Source organism: Mustela lutreola, chromosome 15 (genome assembly GCF_030435805.1).
Source record: "Mustela lutreola isolate mMusLut2 chromosome 15, mMusLut2.pri, whole genome shotgun sequence".
NCBI classification, from domain to species: domain Eukaryota; kingdom Metazoa; phylum Chordata; class Mammalia; order Carnivora; family Mustelidae; genus Mustela; species Mustela lutreola.
In genome coordinates this window covers 35971666-35988403 of record NC_081304.1, presented here as the reverse complement: position 1 = coordinate 35988403, position 16738 = coordinate 35971666, and the positions used below count along the sequence as shown (strand labels likewise).

Below are 16738 nucleotides of genomic sequence, written 5' to 3'. Positions count from 1 at the left end.
CACACTCTTTCTCCAGTGCGCAGCGCTCGGCCTGGGGGAGGGGGAGGAGGGGAAACAGCTGCCAGGGGAGCGGCGAGCCCGGCCCGGCCCGGCCCGCTCACCGTGAGGGTGTCGTCTATGTAGAGGGGAATCTGCCTCCTCTCGAAGGGGAACTCCTCCTCCCCGTCCCTGCACACTGCCACCAGTCGCGCCATCGTCCCCGACGCTGCCGTTGCCACCGTCACCACCTCCTCCCAGCTGCTGCCGCCGCCGCCGCTGCTGCTCCTGCCGCTGCCGCTGCCGCCTCCTCCCAGCTCCTGCCTGCAACAGCCAAACCCCGCGAGCGTAAGCACCCGCCGCCGCGCAGCACTTTCGCCACAGGGGGGAGGGAGAGGAGCAGGAGGGCACGGGAGAGCCGGGCTGCGTTTCCCATCACCCGATTCCACACGCGCTCAGCCAATCAGCGCCGAGCAACGCCGGGACCCGCCCCCTCGCGCCGCTCGCCCTCCCCAGCCCCCACCCCCGCCGGCCTCCAGTCAGGGTCCAAAGGAGAGGCGGAAGGGACCCGCTGGCCCCGGGGCTTCCCCAGCCCGTCACCGGAGTCTCAGCTCCAGGACCCCACCCACGGCCTCAGCTCCACAGCCCACCTCCTGTTTCCCGCCGCCGGGGAGCCCTCAACCCCCAGCTGACCCCTTACTCCCCTTTCTTGGCGCGCCCCGCCCAGTCAGTCCCCAGGGCTGCAGTTGCCCAGCGCGACCCCGCCCCTGGGAGGGGTCGACCCCGCCTCAGCTCTGCAGAGTCTGTGGAGGGAGGCTCAGACCCTTTCCTCACCCTTCTCGGAGGAGGCTCCTCGGTTCTGACCTTCACCGTTTTCGTGGTCGCCTCCCTGACCCCCACCTCTGCTCCCCGTTACCGGCTGACGAGGCCCGCGTCAGGGCCGGCCTGGGCGGGAGCGCGGCTCCGAATGCCGTTTCCTCTCCAGGTTCAGTCAGCCGCTCGCGCCACGGGGAGTGGGGGAGGGAGGGCGGGGGACGTGGGGAGGGTGGGGCAGGGAGGGGCCGAGAACTCCGGGCGGAGCCCCGCCTCCTCTCGCGAGACTGTAGACAGCCGCTCCCGGGTCGCCTCTTTCGAAACCCTGCTGGAGGGGTGGGGGTGTTCCCTTGGGTATCTCGAACGCGTGGTCGACCCCCTCCTCTGAGTCTAGCTACCCAAATAAATCCGAAATAGGGCTGCCAGGAGGAGTGAATAGGCCCGAACCTCTGTCCCTCTGCCGCGCGGGCCTGGGAACCGCTCTCTTGAGGGCGGAAAGGGTGCGGAGCCGAGCAGACTCCGGGCCCACCCGAGGGTCGAGGCCCTGGGAGGACTTCGGTAAGTGGGGAGGAGCTGAGGCGCTTTCCAGGTCAGTGGGAGCGGAAAGCGGGAGTGAGGGAAGGGGAGACGAGCGTCTGGCGGATGAGCGAGAAACTCCAGGCTTGGTTTCCACGTACTTGACGCCGCTTTTCCTGAACACCCCGATTCACCCGGAGCCCGCCGCATCACTGCTTCCTTGCCTGCGATTGCGTCAAGGTCCCGCCGAGGGAAACTACCGGAGTGCGGATGCTTTTGCGTTGTAGTTGCTACACTAGAGGCGGATGGAAGACTGTGTGAGGAGAGGCTGGTCCACGCACTGCCCAGAGAAACTTCTTGGGCCGATTTAATATTAACTTAGGGACTCGGGACACGGATTTCCCTGGGCAAAGTACTGGGACGGGCCAGAGGCCCTTGTCTCTGACCCTCTGCTGAGCAGCAGAGCCGCTGTAGAGGCTGTTCATCCGCACTCTGCGTGCCACTGCGTACTCCTTTCCTACCTTGAAGGCTTTGGGAAGCCTGTTGTAAAGCCAAAACAGTCGTTGGGAAGTACTTTGCCTATGAAAGGCTTGATGATTTTAGGGATAGATCCATTTCCTGCTTTACAACTAACTAATCCTGATGACAGATCTGTATTTCCTGGTAGAATAGGCTAGAGCGGTGATACTGATCTGTAAAAAGGGTTTTCGTCATCACCTGAAATCTTAGACTCGCAACAACACAAAACCCCACAGTGCATCTTTAGCCATGTTGCCTTCTGACATTGTGTTGTCACTGTTAGGTTAGGTGACATAATAAACTGGAAGAGCCATTGTTAAGTCCCAAAGGTGTGATTATCCCGCAAGTACTTACTATTTGTGTCTTTTGGCCATGTTTGGAGAGCAGAACACGGGATCGTTAGCTTGGTTCCAAAAGGAATGTAGGACGAGCATGCCGCATCTGACAGGTGAGACTGCATAACCAAACTTTGGGCTTTTGAGAGAATCTTGTGTTTTATGTAAAAATACTCCTCTAAGAAAAAAAGAGTACTGTGGCTTTTAAGACCTAAAGGGCCTTTTACAAATACTAATGTACCTACTTTATATCTTTTAAACTTCTTTTGGGTTGTGGTTGGTAACGGACATTGAAAATGACAAGCTCAATATATAGGTGCTAATTTAAAGAACTCTGGTTATTGAGTATGCACTGGGTACTAGCAAAGAACAGAGTTTTCTCCCTGGGGGATTTGAATCTTAAGTTAGAAAAGGTATGAAAACCCAGATAAAAAAACATAATGGTACCACAGCAGTCTCTTTCCATCTGAGGTTACTTTCCCTGATTTGGATTTGTCTTTTATTAAGTAATCTCTGCACCCCACATGGGGTTCAAACTCACAAATCTGGGATGAAGAGTTGTATGCTCTACCAACTGAGCCTACCAGGCACCCCTGGATTTGTCTTTTAAATCCACTGAGCATGCTGCTTCATGTCTTTGGACAACACATAGATACTTAGTGAATACTCACTGTAAGGTTATAAAGGTGGCTAATTTGCTACATAAGTAAGTTCCTAAGGAGGTAAGGTGATAGCCTGGGTGCTCTAAATATGATAAATATTGAAGAGAAATGCTTAGAAAATTATTTCACTGAGAAACAATTTTTAGAGGTTTTAACTATCTTATCTTCTTAGTTTTCGAGCAGGTACTCATCTTCACTATTGGTCTAGCTTCTGCTAAAACCAAGACTGCTGCAGGAATTATTTCATGACTAAGCATCTGCCTTTAGAGAGCTTAACTCTTAATCGACAAAATAAGTTATTACTACATAAAAAAGCCAGCTGTTGCCTGTTTTTAAATTTCGATACAGCCATTGTGAGAGGCAATGTTGAAGGACTTGAAAGGCCAGGAGAACACAATCAACAGCAAAGGATATTTTGCTGGTACCTAGTAGCACCTAGAGTGATGGAGAGAGAATAAATTGTCAACAAAATACCTTTCTTTTTCTTATTAGATTCCCAGTGTGCGAGAGCCAGCCACAAGACTCAAGCGTAAAAGAGATAGGACTATTTTCCAAGCAACCTACGTTTAAAAGAAATGAGTACCGATTTATGCCTTATGTTACTTTCTGTATTCATAGATTATACACAGACTCCTAGGGAGCAAAATATGATTTTATATAATTTATACATCATATTGGACAATGCTCAATAAAAATAAAATGTCCTCTTCTAAACACAAGCTATTGATACATATTGGTAGATAGCTCCAGTTTTTGTAAAGTTAAAGTCATGGGAATAAGTCACTTCCTGGAGGTCATGAGTAGGATAAAGTCATAGACCAAGTTATATTCTTCCTTCTTTATCCCCTTCCCTTATCTGTCCTCAAAAACTGATAGTTGGGGTGCCTGGGTGGCTCAGTGGGTTAGACCGCTGCCTTCGGCTCAGGTCATGATCTCAGGGTTCTGGGATCGAGGGAGCCTGCTTCCTCCTCTCTCTCTCTCTCTGCCTGCCTCTCTGCCTACTTGTGATCTCTCTCTGTCAAATAAATAAATAAAATCTTTAAAAAAAACAAACAAACTGATAGTTGAGGGGTACCTGGCTGACTCAGTCATGAAGCATGTGACTCTTGATCTTAGGATTGTGAATCCGAGCCCCACTTTGGGTGTGGAGATGGCTTAAAATTTGTTTTAAAAAATTGATAATTGAAAAAGAAATTAGCCAATTAGAATACCTTTTGTTGTTTTCACTATGATAACCATGTTGTTTTGTGTGGTAGTAAAATCAATAGCAGAATGTTATTTAAATTACCCTGGTTGTCCAAATCTCAGAATCTGTGAATTTGGATTTCTTTCCCATGAGCTGACAGTGGGAAGTTTTGTTGTGTCTGCAAATACTTTCCCCACTTAAAATTTTTCAAAGGGAGCACCTGGGTGGCTCAGTCAGTTGGGTGTCTGCCTTCAGCTTGGGTCGTGGTCTCAGGTTCCTGGGATCGAGTCCCCTATCAGACTTCCTGCTCAGTGGGAGAGGGAGTCTGCTTCTCCCTCTCCCTGCTGTTCTTTCTCTTTGTCAAATAAATAAATAAAATCTTTTAAAAATTTTTTTTCAAAGGGAAAAAAAATTTCTTTTAAGGGAAAATAATGTCTTCAAGTTAAAATGTAAATAAGCCCCTTGAAGGCAGGGACTTTGTCTTATTTTCTGTTGTTTCCCTAGCACCTATACGTGGTACATTGGAGCTCAGTAATCTATGTCAAATGATCTTTTCTATAAACTAGAACCAAGTCAGAATTTTTAAACTAATTCTTCTGTTTTTATGAATGCTGTTTCCTTAGCTTTCTCTTATATGACTTTCATAACTGGAGGTAGAAAAAACAGAGAGTACACTTTGTTCCTTTATGATTCAGTATCCATAATTGTGAGACATAAACTTGTTGAGAGAGATTTAAGATCTAGAAAAGATGAAGGAGCAGTTACCGAAAAGCAGCAGGCCAGTTAGACAACATATTCATCCAGTCATCAAATAAATTACTTTTTTTAAATGAGAGAACAGTATGTTTAGTCTCCTCAGCCCTCCTTTGAATGCTTTAAACAGATAGGTCGTCGGGTATTAATCACTCTGACATAGCAAGAGAACCAATCACCTTTCCTAGTCATGCTTAATTGATAGGCTATAATCTTACTGGTTAAATTTCAAAAATCTTTTTAATTGAAAATAGAATCTGATTTTTGTTTTAATAGCTGTATAACTGCTCAACATACTGATTTCTTTAGAGAGAAAATTCCTTTCAATAATAGATTGACTCCAAATATCATTGATTATAGTTGGCAAAAATGCCACATAAATACTAAATTAGCCATCATCAATGTAACAAATTGAAGTAAGCTAATTAGTGTAATAACATGACTATTTAACAATTTTGGGAATAAAACAAATGCTTAACTAATTTAGAGGCAACTGATTAAAACCACAAATGCAAAACGTAATGTAAGAGGAAGAGCTACCTACAATATACAAATAATCCAGGTTCCTTACCAAGTATAAAATTAACTTGAGCATTCTGACCCTTCACTATTTCTGCAAAGATCAGATTTTTTCTTGAAAATAGAACACAACAGAAAGGCAGATTTTAGGGGTTTTTTGCCCACTTTTTAAGTTTATTTTTTATTTTTTAAGTAGGCACCGTGCCCAGCATGGAGCCCAATGCCAGCCCAAACTCACAACCCTGATACCGAGATCTGAGCCGAAATCAAGAGTAGGACCCTTAACCAACTGAGCTACCCAGGCACCCCTCTTTTTTGCCCACTTTAAACAATATACAGGGAACATTATAATTGGAAACTAAGGATTTTGTGGTTTTTAAATCTTAGTTTTGAACAGCTGGTTCAAAGTTCTGCTTAGAATTTTTAAATTCCCAGTAGGATATTAAATGTTAGTATAGCCATCATTATATTAAGGCGCCTGGGTGGCTCAGTGGTTTAGGCCTCTGCCTTCGGCTCAGGTCATGATCTCAGAGTCCTGGGCTCGAGCCCCACATCTGGCTCTCTGCTCAGCGGGGAGCCTGCTTCCCCCTGCCTCTCTGCCTACTTGTGATCTCTATCAAATAGATAAATAAAAATCTTAAAAAAAAAAAAAAAAGCAGCCTAGTACTTGACTTTTTCACAGGTTCTCTTTCCCTTTAACATGGTAGATTAAATGAGGTATGTCTGATATGGTCCCTGCCTGCCCTCTAGCTTATTACCCACCCTCTCTACCTTTTTCTGAGCTCCAGCCTTGAGTTCCAAGATGTGCAATTTTCCCTCTCAACTCAGGACCTTTGCTGAATGCTAGAATGCTGTTTACCCCTTCTCTTACCACATTTTAACTCCTTATCCTATCCATCAGCTCTAGCTAAAAAACAAAAACAAAAACATCCATGGGTGTGTGTATCTGGGTTGAGACTCAGACTCTTGATCTCTGCTCAGGTATTGATCTGAAAGTCTGAGTTTGAGCCCCATGTTGCGCCTCCCTCCCGCCGACCTGTGCTGGGTGTGGAGCCTACCTTAAAAGAAAAAAATCATCATCATCATCATCTGAGGGGAAAACTTTGACTCTACTAGATCAACTCTTGGTTTGACACTCTGGATAACTTGTACTTAATGACTTAACAGTTTATAATGGTTGTTCGGTGTCTGTTTCCCCACTGGATTACAAGCTCCAGGGTATCGGGAAACCTGGTTATTCGTAGCAGAGTTGGCTAAATATTAGTCTCAAAGTAAAACTATTGTCTTATAATTACTAGGCATGTAAACTACATCGTACAATTCAGTCCATTCTTTGGAGCATTTGTTTTCTGACTTTATAATAGGTATTTGATGATATATCAACACCTGCTTTTTTATACTTGGGCTATTTTAAAAGGTTAAAATTGAGCAGTAAATAAGTGTTGACAGGGGTGTCTGGGTGGCTCAGTTGGTTGAGTGTCCGCCTTTGGTTTGGGTCATTATCCCAGGGTTTGGGATCAAGCCCTGCCTCAGGCTTCCTGCTCAGCAGGAGGCCTGCTTCTCCCTCTCCTTCTGCTTGCTGTTCCTCCTGCTTGTGCTCTAATAAATAAAATCTTAAAAAAAAAAAAATTAAGAAGTTGACAATTTCGTGATCACACTGAGATGTTTAAATTTTATTATAGAAGTCATACAATAAAAAAATATAGAATGGTTTGTAATATAAAATGGAGAGTGAATCTCCTCCTCCCCACCACCCTCTAATCTTTCAGTGTCACGACTACAGTTTCTTTAAAATTACATGGTGTTAAGATACACTATAACAGTAAGCATCACTACTATTATGGAGGATTGAAACTCAATTCTATAATATGTTTAACACTGGGTTGCCAAAAGCCCATTTTTTTCACATTTAATATTCTCCCTCATTAAAGTAATATTTTTGTAACACAGGTACTTTGTACCCACATTGGTCACCAAAATTTTATAGTCTTATCTTGCAAGTGTAACACATATATAATTAAACAGTTGGTAAACATATAGAGATTGAGCACAATTAAGGCCCACAAGGTACTGCTGTGTAATGTATCTACTAACAGGTTGATCAAACCAGTAGTTATATTTGACAGCAAGAAAAAAATTAACTGGTTTCTGTTCATAGCTGTGATTAAACAAAGACTGGGTTCCTTTCTTTCAGCTTCAGAGACTAGAGATTCTGAATGCTTTTTATTTGTGGCAGATAACTGGATTGGTTTCCAAGAACATGGTACTATAGCCCCTTTAATTAGAAATTTGGCAAAACTCAAAATTATATCACACAGTAATAAACTACTAAGAAGTATCAGGCTAGAAGCAATTATCCAAATACAAAAGGCTAAATTGGCCATTCTCCGAGATACTACTTCTACATTTACCTGAACTATGTAAAGAGATATGAAGAGGCTAATAGCTGTCAGCAGAATGTGGTATGTTCCTTTTACCCAGTCTTTGACATGTGATCTTTTTTTAAGCATATATGACCCTGTTTGCACACCCGCCATATGAATTGCCACATATCCCAAAGTAGAGATTATTCCTTCTCGGTTGGCATTTAATAAACCAATCCTTGTGCCACTGCCATCAGTGCCATACAAAATTAACCTTTTCAGTGGGGTAAAGTCAAGGGCTAGCTGGTATAACACAATAATGCTAATGGCCATAATCCAGGATTTATTTAGAGGAAAAATACTTAAAAGCAGTGATGTTAACAGTTTCACAACTATTAAGGTAAAAAAAAAGTTCCAGTGAACTCCATACTCAGTTAAATGTTCTTGATAGCCTATGGATTTTATAATGACTAATCGTCCTACTCCTAGGAAGACTAGTGGCCAAACAGAGTACAATGACTTTGTAAGATAATAAAATCTGGACCCGTCAGTATATTTTCTCCTAACCTCTGGACAAACCATTGCAGTCCCAAAAATAAAACCTCCTACTCCAAAATCCATTGCTCCTGTCCCATAGAGCTCAGTTTTGGCAAATCTTCTGGGAAAAAGTGGGAAGTCCACAGCCAAAATGGCAATAGCAGTAAATGCACTGTTAATTACACGGAAACAAGAGATGGCTGGAACGTATTCTGATTCTAGACCAATTTTCAAGAATTTTTCAAGTATTTTCTGGACAGGCATTCTGGCACAGCAAGTTCTCCTGCAGTATATTTGATAGAATAGCCCTGCCCCAAGGATAATTACAGCAAGGTGCTCAAGGAGGACAAATGAAGACAAAATGGTCAAAGTGGCCACCAGGGGAACTATTAGGAAAACAAAGTCAGTGAAGAATCTAGTTCTCCAGGTATGTGAAGAGCACAAGTGCTGTGAGAGAATGATCAGAAGCCCTCTGCACAGGATACAGAATGCAGGTAAGCATAGGCCCTGGGTGACTTCAAGCACACTGGTTCCATTGTGGTTACTGACAAAAGCTTCCTTCATCTGCTTTTGAGACATTTTTTCTTCTTCCTGTGAAAATATGAGCAAAGGGATGCATTGGAAAAGTTCTTCTGGAATAGGCATATATATGTACAGGACTTGATTTTACTCTTTATAAAGATTTATTAGCACGTACGTGTGTGCAGGTAGGAGCAGAGGGAGAGAGAAACTTAAGTACACTCCTCACTAAGCTCAGAGTCCGACAGGAGGCTCGACTTTAAGATCCTGATATCATGACCTGAGATGAAACCAAGAGTCTGGTCCTTAAAACGCCTGCCCCACCCAGGGGCCTGATTTTGCTTTTATTCCTAGATTTCACAGCAGAACTTTAGGCCTAATGATTTCAAATCAGGGCAGGAAATAGAATTTGTGATTCCCCTTCCAAGGATTGTGGGAAGAAGCCTAACACCTCAGGATAAGAATGTCAGGGCACCTCAGTGGCACATTCAGTTACGCATCCAACTCTTGGTTTCAATTCATGTCCTGCTGAGATTGAGCCCCACCACTGGCTCTGTGCTCAACCCAGAGTCTGAAATTCTCTCTCCCTCTCCAACCAGTGCTCTCACTCTCTCAAGTAAATAAATACATCTTTAAAAAAAAGAAAAAAAAAAAAAGGAGGGGCCCCTGGGTAGCTTAGTTGGTTAAGCGTCTGCCTTGGGCTCAGGAGGTCAGGATCCCAAGGTCCTGGGATCCAGCTCTGCCTGGGGCTCTCTGCTCAGCAGGGAGTCTGCTTCTCCCTCCGTGCTCTCTATCTCACTCTCTCTCAGGTAAATAAATAAAATCTTGGGGCACCTGGGTGGCTCAGTGGGTTAAAGCCTCTCTGCCTTTGGCTCAGGTCATGATCCCAGGGTCCTTGTCATCAAGCTCTCTGCTCAGCGGGGAGCCTGCTTCCTCCTCTCTGCCTGCCTCTCTGCCTACTTGTGATCTCTGTCAAATAAATAAAATCTTCAAAATAAATAAAATCTTTTAAAAAGGGTAGGAATGTCATACCAATAGTATGAAATTACTGGTTAATGAGCTGTAGCTATCCTCTATATAAGGCAGACTCTCAAAGAAAGTTACTTTGGGATATAAATCCTGAAAATGGAATCAGAGAAATGAATTTTTATTACAAACATAATATGCTATTAAAATTTTGTAATGCAAACAAAACTAATGACTTCAAGTCAAATCAGAAGAGGACAGGGAGAAAGAAGTTACTTAAGTACACGCTGGAGTTGGAGACCTTGGTTTGTGTGTACAGCCTCTCTGAACCCATTGCCTCCAGTACAAAATACTAGTCCTCCAGTTACATCCTGAGCCCCGGGCTGCTCCCTACCTCCTTCACAGTCATGCTTTCAGGTTAGGGTGGAGATGGGTAGAGTGGATGCTAATCCTCGGGAAGGGGCGAACGTCCAGGAAAGGCCTGGATGTAGAGCACACGCTAGTATTCGTGGTTTCAAAGAGCTGTAAAACACCTCTCTCATATTTCAAAGTCTTTAAAGGGGCACACAGAAAGAACACGTTTGTTGACTAAACCAGAACCATGTAGAACAAATGGATGCATGCGTGCCTGACGGCCTGTCTGAGCCAGCAATAATTTCACAGGATAACAAACCGATCAGAATCGTCTGGCTTTTAGAAATAAAGGAGTCTTTGTCCTGACGGACACGCGCCACGGCCGCGCCGTCCCTTACACCTCCCATGCCTTCGATGTTCCGGCGCCCTGACGGCCGGCGGTCTACTTGGCCCGGGTTGCTTGACTCCCACCGCAGCCGCAGAGCCATGCAAGAGCAACCCACTTCCGCCTCCCGAGCCGCGCTTCCGGCCGACGTAGGGCAGCCTGCGCTTCCGGGCCGGCGGATTCCGCGCACGCGCGCGCCCCTGCCAGGACCCGAGCTCGTTTCCCAAACGCTTAAGCTCCGCGCGCCAATTCTTGCCTGTGGTGGGCTTGCCGCGCCCAGGTCCGTCAGAGGAGCCCGGAGCAGGCGTGTCACGCGCTCCACCGCCGCCCCTCGAACCTCACGACGATTCTCTCAGAGTGGTGGGGTCAGGGGGCCCGGCTCAGTGTTCCACCACGGCGTCCTCTACCGAAGGACCCCAGGCCCTGTGAGACCCTGGAGGCCCTGCTTCCCGCGCCTCTCCCACGGGAATACGGGAGACCAGCGTCTCAACCCCATCTTACCCCAGGTTCTCGAAATACTTTGCCCCAGCTGAGCCCCTAGTTCCGACCCCGGCATCCAGAGCGGGCCACGTGCGTCCGGAGCCCAGTGCGCGCCCCGCCCCGGGGGAGGAGCCGGCTGGCTCCAGGCCACTGGGCCCGAGCGGCGGCCGGCCGGTGCGCTCTGGCTTTCCCGGCTTCCTCTCCTCCCCGGCTCGCTCCCGCCCTCTCCTCTTCCCTCCCCTCCCCGGGCTCTTCCCGCCGTCTCTCCCAGCCTGCTTTTCCAGTCGCGCCTGGCGAGGGCCGCGCACTCGGCGGCTCGGGCCGTGGGACTGGTGAGTGTCACCCCCAGCCCAGGTTCGAAGCGCTTCGCGAGCCCGAAAGGGCGAGGAGGCCGGTTTGCCCCCGGAGCGCTGAGGAACGGGGGGCATTTTCCTCTCCTTTTTCCAAAGCGCCTTTGCCTACCCTTTCTCATTTCCTTTTTGACTGTCTCGTATTTCAGCTCTTGGCCCTTGCCTAGAAAGAGAACCTTTCAGGGTCCCCATTCCACCTCTCCACCTCGGTGGAAGGCGGCGATCCGGGGTCGGGAAAAGGTTTCAGCTGGGAGGCTGAGTCCCGTCTCCTGCCCTTATTGTCTCACTCCTTGGGACCGGGGAAGGGGCTGCTGGCCCGGATAAGCGTCAGGGCAGCCGCGCCCTTGGCTGGGGTCACATCCACCTTCCTGGGAAGGACACACTCTCCCCGTACCAGGTGCTTCCGGAGCGGCATCCCAGCCCTAGTCCCGGCGGGCACCTCGTCCAAAGAGGGAGTCCTGGTTCCCGCTGGGAACCCGGGGGCGGGTCCAGCTGGGTTCCCGGGACCCTTACCCAGCTCTTCTCGCTTGCCCTCCCACTGTCCTCCAAGCCGGGGACGAACTAGCTGGGGAGGAGGAGGAGGAGCTAGTGATCAGGTTGCCTCTTGCCCTGACTCGGAGTTTCATCTGCGTGTTACCGTCTCCTTTCTGTCCACAGTGGTCACACCCTTTCCAGAAATTCTTGGCTGGTAACCGCGAAGCTGGGAGAACTGGAGAAAACCGCTCTAATCTGACTTGACTCTGGCTGGGTACGGAGGCTGCATCATCATAACCAACATCTGCAAAGCGTTCTCTGAGGTACTAGCCCAATTGATCCTTACCTCAGTATTCTGAGGTGTAGGTATTAGTATTCCTTTTTGCAAACAAGTAAACGGAATAAGGCTTAGAGAGCTCTTGTGATCTGTCTTGGAGGAGTTGTGGGCTTTGATTTCTAACTCCACTACCTATTATGCTCCCCCTAATCCTCTCTTTTAAAATGAGCTTCAAGTTGAGGGAGCTTTGTTCTCCTTGACTCTCGGGTTGCCCTCTCCATGGCTGTCCCTTATGTGGTCATGTCCCCATATGGTCAATGTCCAAGGTGAATATGCCCAACACATTCCTGATGCTCTTCTCTGTCCTTTTTCCAGCTTGTATGAAGTCCCTATCCCTGAAGTCTTTCACATGCTAGATATATTCAGAGCCTCAAAGAGTCTCTGCTAGGGTCAGTCCATTACAGACACCCCTCATCCTCATCCTTCCTTGCCAGGGAGGTGTAATGCCTGGGAAATTCTAAGTCTTAGGGTCTCTTAACAGATTTTCAGAGATTGGCCTTGGTATAGCCTCACAATACCCCCTTCTCAGATTTTCCTCCTCTGAAATCTTTGCATTTTTAAAGTTGACACTGGACTGTTCTTCCTGACTAGTGTCCCCAGATGGATTATCCATCCTCTGTAGTCCTTACTAGTAATAACAATATTTCCCCTCCGACTGAATATTCAGATTTATACTCCATGACATCATTGACCTTCACAACTACTCCTTGTGAGGTAGATTTTACTACCTCCATTTTCAAGATGAAGGATGAAGGTGGTCCAGGAAGGTGATCAGTGGCTTTTCTGTGAATGGGCTGTGATTTTATTCCCACACAACTGCTTTCCTAGAGCATCAAGAATTGACTTCAGCCTCCCTGGTCTATCAATTACTCGCTATACAAAAATAGGATCTTTCTGTTTACTGGAGAGGGTAGGGCATGAGACTTCTCTGTCTCCCAGTATCTCCATCCTCCACAGCATTGATTCAGAACATATGCAGCCCCACCCCAAACCTCTCTAGTAAAACTGGCCCTGAAGAGCCTGGGGAGCCCCTGGAGGCTCTCATAAAAGTTTCCCCTGTTCCCTAATTGTCAAGGGATAGGACAGACTTTCCCTCTCTGCCCAGGCTCGCCTTGATTCTTGTTTTGATTCCCCTTGCTTGGTGGGAGGAGCATGAGTGAGTCACCCTGAAGAAACCCTCACTTGTGTTTGGCCCTTGTCTTCTCTCTCATGTCATAGGCTCTGAGGTGACTCATCTCAGATTCCTCCAGAACTGAGCCTTTTGCTGGACCTATGTTCCAACTTGTGCCTCCATGACCAGGTGGATAGCACTCCTCGTGCCTGTGACCCAGAACCCTGGCTGACCACACTGAGGCAGGATGCTCCAGCAGGTAAAATGTCACCCTTAGGTAACCTAGGCCCTGAAGCATCTAAGGCACTTCCCACCTGTCAGTTAGGTGGCTGGATGACGTTTCTACTTACCCTGACCTGGAAGGAAGGGAAAGATCCCTTAAAGGTCTTTCTTCTTCTCACTCTTCACCCAGTCACTCCAGTGCCTTTCACCTGTCATTGAGAGGCTTTTCTTGATACCTGATTTGAATCTCTCTTACTGTGGTCTTTAGCCCTTTTTTCTGAGATGAGTAAGATGGGACGGTAAGATGGGATGGGGAGGGGACTCCTTGGAGTACTTTGGTGACTTCACAAACCTGAACCAGGGAAGGAGTCCTGAGAGATGTCCCTGCCAGCCTGAACTGTTGAGGTACAGTGAAGGTCTGAGGCTTCCAAGAGGAGGTATTCTTTGAAGCTGAACCTTAAAGAATGTGTAGGAATTAGCTAGGTGGAGAAGGGAAGTAAGCAGTCCAAGCAGAGGTGTCAGTGCAAAATGTGGGTGAAGATATCTGCATGGAAATATAGGAGTCTAATGAATGGATCATGAAGTGCATGGTGAGAGGTTGCTATTGTGGCCCTTACGCCAGGCCTCTGCCTCTCTAAAAATTCTACTGTGGCCCCAGGCCTTCAGGAGTCCAAATCACCCATCTCCTATCCGTATCATCCTTCTCATGCAGCTCTCACTCCAAAGAGAATGCCAGTAGATAGATATTTGCTGCATTTTTATTTACAAAATGTGGCCAGGCACTGGGCTGAGGCAGATGTTTAAGGTGATCCCTGCTCTCCAGGAGCTCACAGTCTGGTGGAGTCCTAGGCAGGTAAGTGCCTGAGACTTACTAGGATAACCAGGTGGAAAGCCATCCAGCCTCAAGGGAGCCCTGGTAGACACTACTGCTTGATCATCTTCCAGACTTTTGTCTTATGGAATGAGCTTGAGACTGGGGAGAAGCTGGCAGGACAATTGTCTGCTCAGGGCTTTTTTTGTGTTTAACTTTTTTTTTTTTCTTATTAAAAAAGCAGTAATGTTCATCATAACCATACTGGCAGCTGCTCTGTGTTGAGCCCCACCTAAGTAGTAGGTACTAGTCTAAGCATTTTATGTGAATAATTTTGTTTAGTCCTCAGGTAGGTTACAGTGTTACATGTACAGAGCTACTATATCCCCATTTTGGAGATACAGGTCAGAGAGGTTATGTGACTTTTTCAAGGTCACATTCACCATAAGCAATGTGGAAAATATAAGCAACAAGAACATTAAAATTACCTGTAAGTATACTACCCAGAGATAACATTTTAGAAAATATCCTTTTTCCCCCTAAGTATATATTTTTAAAATGTTTGAAGCTATCATACTTTTTTGTAACCTGCTTTATTCCTTTATAAGGATATACTATAAATTGTCCACCATTAGGACATGTGGGTTGTTTTCAATTTTTTTACCATTATAGATAGCTCAATATATACTGAATATTCCTATGGCCTTTACATAGCATCATTTTCTAAAAGAATTCCAGGCTAAAGAGGTATGTGCTTTTCAGGCCTTGATATATCATTGCCTAATTAAAGAAGAGCTGTTTTTAAAAGAATAATAATAGCTAACTTTGGGTGCATATACCAGGTACCTTCTCTAAATCCTTGATGTGCTTGTTAGGGTCTGACGTAGGTGCTATCAGCATTCCCATTTTATAGATGAGAAAAACTGAAGCATAGAGAGTTTTAAGTAATTTACATAACATGATGCAACTAGTAAGTGGTAAAATCAGAATTCAAATCCAGAAAATCTAGCTTTAAGGTCTAGGCTCTTGACTATTATACTCAGCTGCCTAACTAGTTGGATCAGAGCTGATCTTAAAATATGGCTTGGCTTGTGATTTCCCCCCCTCCATCCCCAGAGTAGAGTGATTTGCATGGTTCCAGCCATGGTCTGACCTCAGCATTTATCCTAGAGGCCAAGAGCCTACCTTGTGAATTATGGTAGGCCTACATTCAGAGAACAGGCAACATCTTTGGAAAGAAACTTGTTGCTGGGCCTCTCAAATAACACTTACCACCTTGGGAACTTTGAACTTTTTGGGTTCACTAATCTCATTGAAACCTACACAGTCGTATTATGGACTCCCTTCTCCAAAAGCAGATTTCAGCCAGGTACTACTGTCTTCTATTCCCCATCCCATGTTCACTGCAGTCTCCAGAGAGATAAGAGGAAAAATGAGAAATATGGAAAGAAGAAACATGTGGAAAGTGTTGGCATCAAGGATCGTACAGGCGAAAGAGAAACAGCCTTTTCCCCTTGGTGCCTATTCTTAACCTCATCCAATTCCAAGTCAGGCTCCCTGTCAAGTGGACCAGGGCAGAGGAAGTTAACTAAATAGCCAGGCTAAATTTAAGCCCAGAGAGCCAGGTGATGAAGGCATGGGGCTACGTCACAGCTGGTTTTTTATCACATGCTAAATGTTCTCTTTCAAAAAACGCCCAAACCATGGTTTTTTCCTGGGGGAGGGATGGTTTGTGATTCCCTATAGCAGTCCCCTACCTTGGTCCTCACCCCTACCAGGCCCAGTAAGGCTGGTGGCTGGCCAGCCTGGAAGCTGGCACTCATTCAGAGGAGAGGGGATAGCATTTTTTCATTTACTGAGTACACACTGTGTGCCAGGCACTAAGTGCTTTGGGTGTCTCTTTATTTTTCTGTCCAGTAGCTCTGCAAACTGGTTTTATTTTCCTTTATTTACAAATAAAGAAGCTGTGGCTCAGAGAAGTTAAGTAACTTAACCAGGCTCACAGTCTTAGTATGTAGCAGAACTGAACATACTGAACATATGTGGCAGAATCTAACCAGATTATGTTAGTAGAAGCCTGTTCTCTTTCTTCAGGCCCTCACCCCTGTATTACTGCCAGCTGGTCTCAGTCCCAGCTTTCATGGCCCTCTTCTCATGGCTTCTCAGGTTAATGGTCACAGTTCAGGCTCTGGTGCCCAAGGTGGGGAGTCCCTCAGAGAAGACCTGCAGGAGTTCCTGAGCGGGGAAGCCCCGCTGCACCAGCTAGATGACCTCACCAAGGTGAATCCTGTGACACTGGAGACAGGTATGGGCCTCCCTCTCCTCAACAATGCCGTCTCCAAAACAGCCCTTGGTGCTTGCCCGGCTCAGTTGGTGGAGCGTGCCACTCTTGATCTTGGGCCTGTGGGTTTGAGCCTCGTGTTGGGTATAGAAATTACTTAAAAATAAAATCTTAAAAAAGGTGCCGTCTCCAAGAGCGTGGAGATGATGTGGGTAGTCTGCACAGCTTTCCCTGGTCAAGCCAAGGCAGGCAGGACCTCGAGCCAGATA

General features: G+C 46.5%; 3 protein-coding genes across 16 annotated transcripts in view; 1 reads left to right on the top strand and 2 right to left on the bottom strand.

The window, feature by feature from the left end:
* Positions 1 to 1000, bottom strand: part of GGNBP2 (gametogenetin binding protein 2) — a 31575-nt gene extending 30575 nt beyond the window's left edge. For 2 of the 5 annotated variants that reach the window (XM_059148442.1, XM_059148443.1), the window contains exons 1-2: positions 811 to 1000; positions 102 to 300 (exon numbers count right to left, since the gene is read on the bottom strand). In XM_059148442.1, coding sequence (XP_059004425.1) covers positions 102 to 194 — 93 coding nt within the window. In that variant the 5' untranslated portion in view covers positions 195 to 300; positions 811 to 1000. The remainder of the gene's footprint in view (positions 1 to 101; positions 301 to 810) is intronic. The other 3 variants (XM_059148445.1, XM_059148447.1, XM_059148444.1) reach the window with 2 other exon arrangements.
* A 5931-nt stretch (positions 1001 to 6931) lies between these two features.
* Positions 6932 to 11774, bottom strand: PIGW (phosphatidylinositol glycan anchor biosynthesis class W). 7 transcript variants are annotated; one of them, XM_059148450.1, is made up of 2 exons: positions 11628 to 11774; positions 6932 to 8770 (listed from the first exon to the last, which is right to left on the bottom strand). In XM_059148450.1, exons 1-2 carry the CDS (start codon positions 11646 to 11648, stop codon positions 7250 to 7252), a joined length of 1542 nt encoding a protein of 513 aa, XP_059004433.1. In that variant the 5' UTR covers positions 11649 to 11774; the 3' UTR covers positions 6932 to 7249. The 7 variants fall into 7 exon arrangements, with proteins under 7 accessions (XP_059004433.1, XP_059004437.1, XP_059004435.1 ...); XM_059148454.1 differs by lacking the exon at positions 11628 to 11774 and adding an exon at positions 10905 to 11001; XM_059148452.1 differs by lacking the exon at positions 11628 to 11774 and adding an exon at positions 10660 to 10980.
* Positions 11051 to 16738, top strand: part of MYO19 (myosin XIX) — a 32992-nt gene continuing 27304 nt past the window's right edge. Inside the window, exons 1-4 of one of the 4 annotated variants that reach the window (XR_009347942.1) lie at positions 11051 to 11215; positions 11891 to 12030; positions 13263 to 13414; positions 16355 to 16493. Coding sequence is in view for 2 of the 4 variants with exons in the window: in XM_059148439.1 (XP_059004422.1) it covers positions 13403 to 13414; positions 16355 to 16493 (151 nt within the window). In the remaining 2 variants the exon portion in view is untranslated. Of the gene's footprint in view, positions 11216 to 11890; positions 12031 to 13262; positions 13415 to 16327; positions 16494 to 16738 lie in introns of those variants that run through there. The other 3 variants (XM_059148439.1, XM_059148438.1, XM_059148440.1) reach the window with 3 other exon arrangements.

Bases quoted from the DNA above. Each gene is read 5' to 3' on its own strand.
- PIGW (XM_059148449.1), bottom strand. From the start codon at position 10,506: ATGGCTCTGCGGCTGCGGTGGGAGTCAAGCAACCCGGGCCAAGTAGAC. The intron at 8,771-10,416 runs GTAAGGGACGGC...ATATTTTCACAG, and splicing joins ACATCGAAGGCATGGGAGGT to GAAGAAGAAAAAATGTCTCA.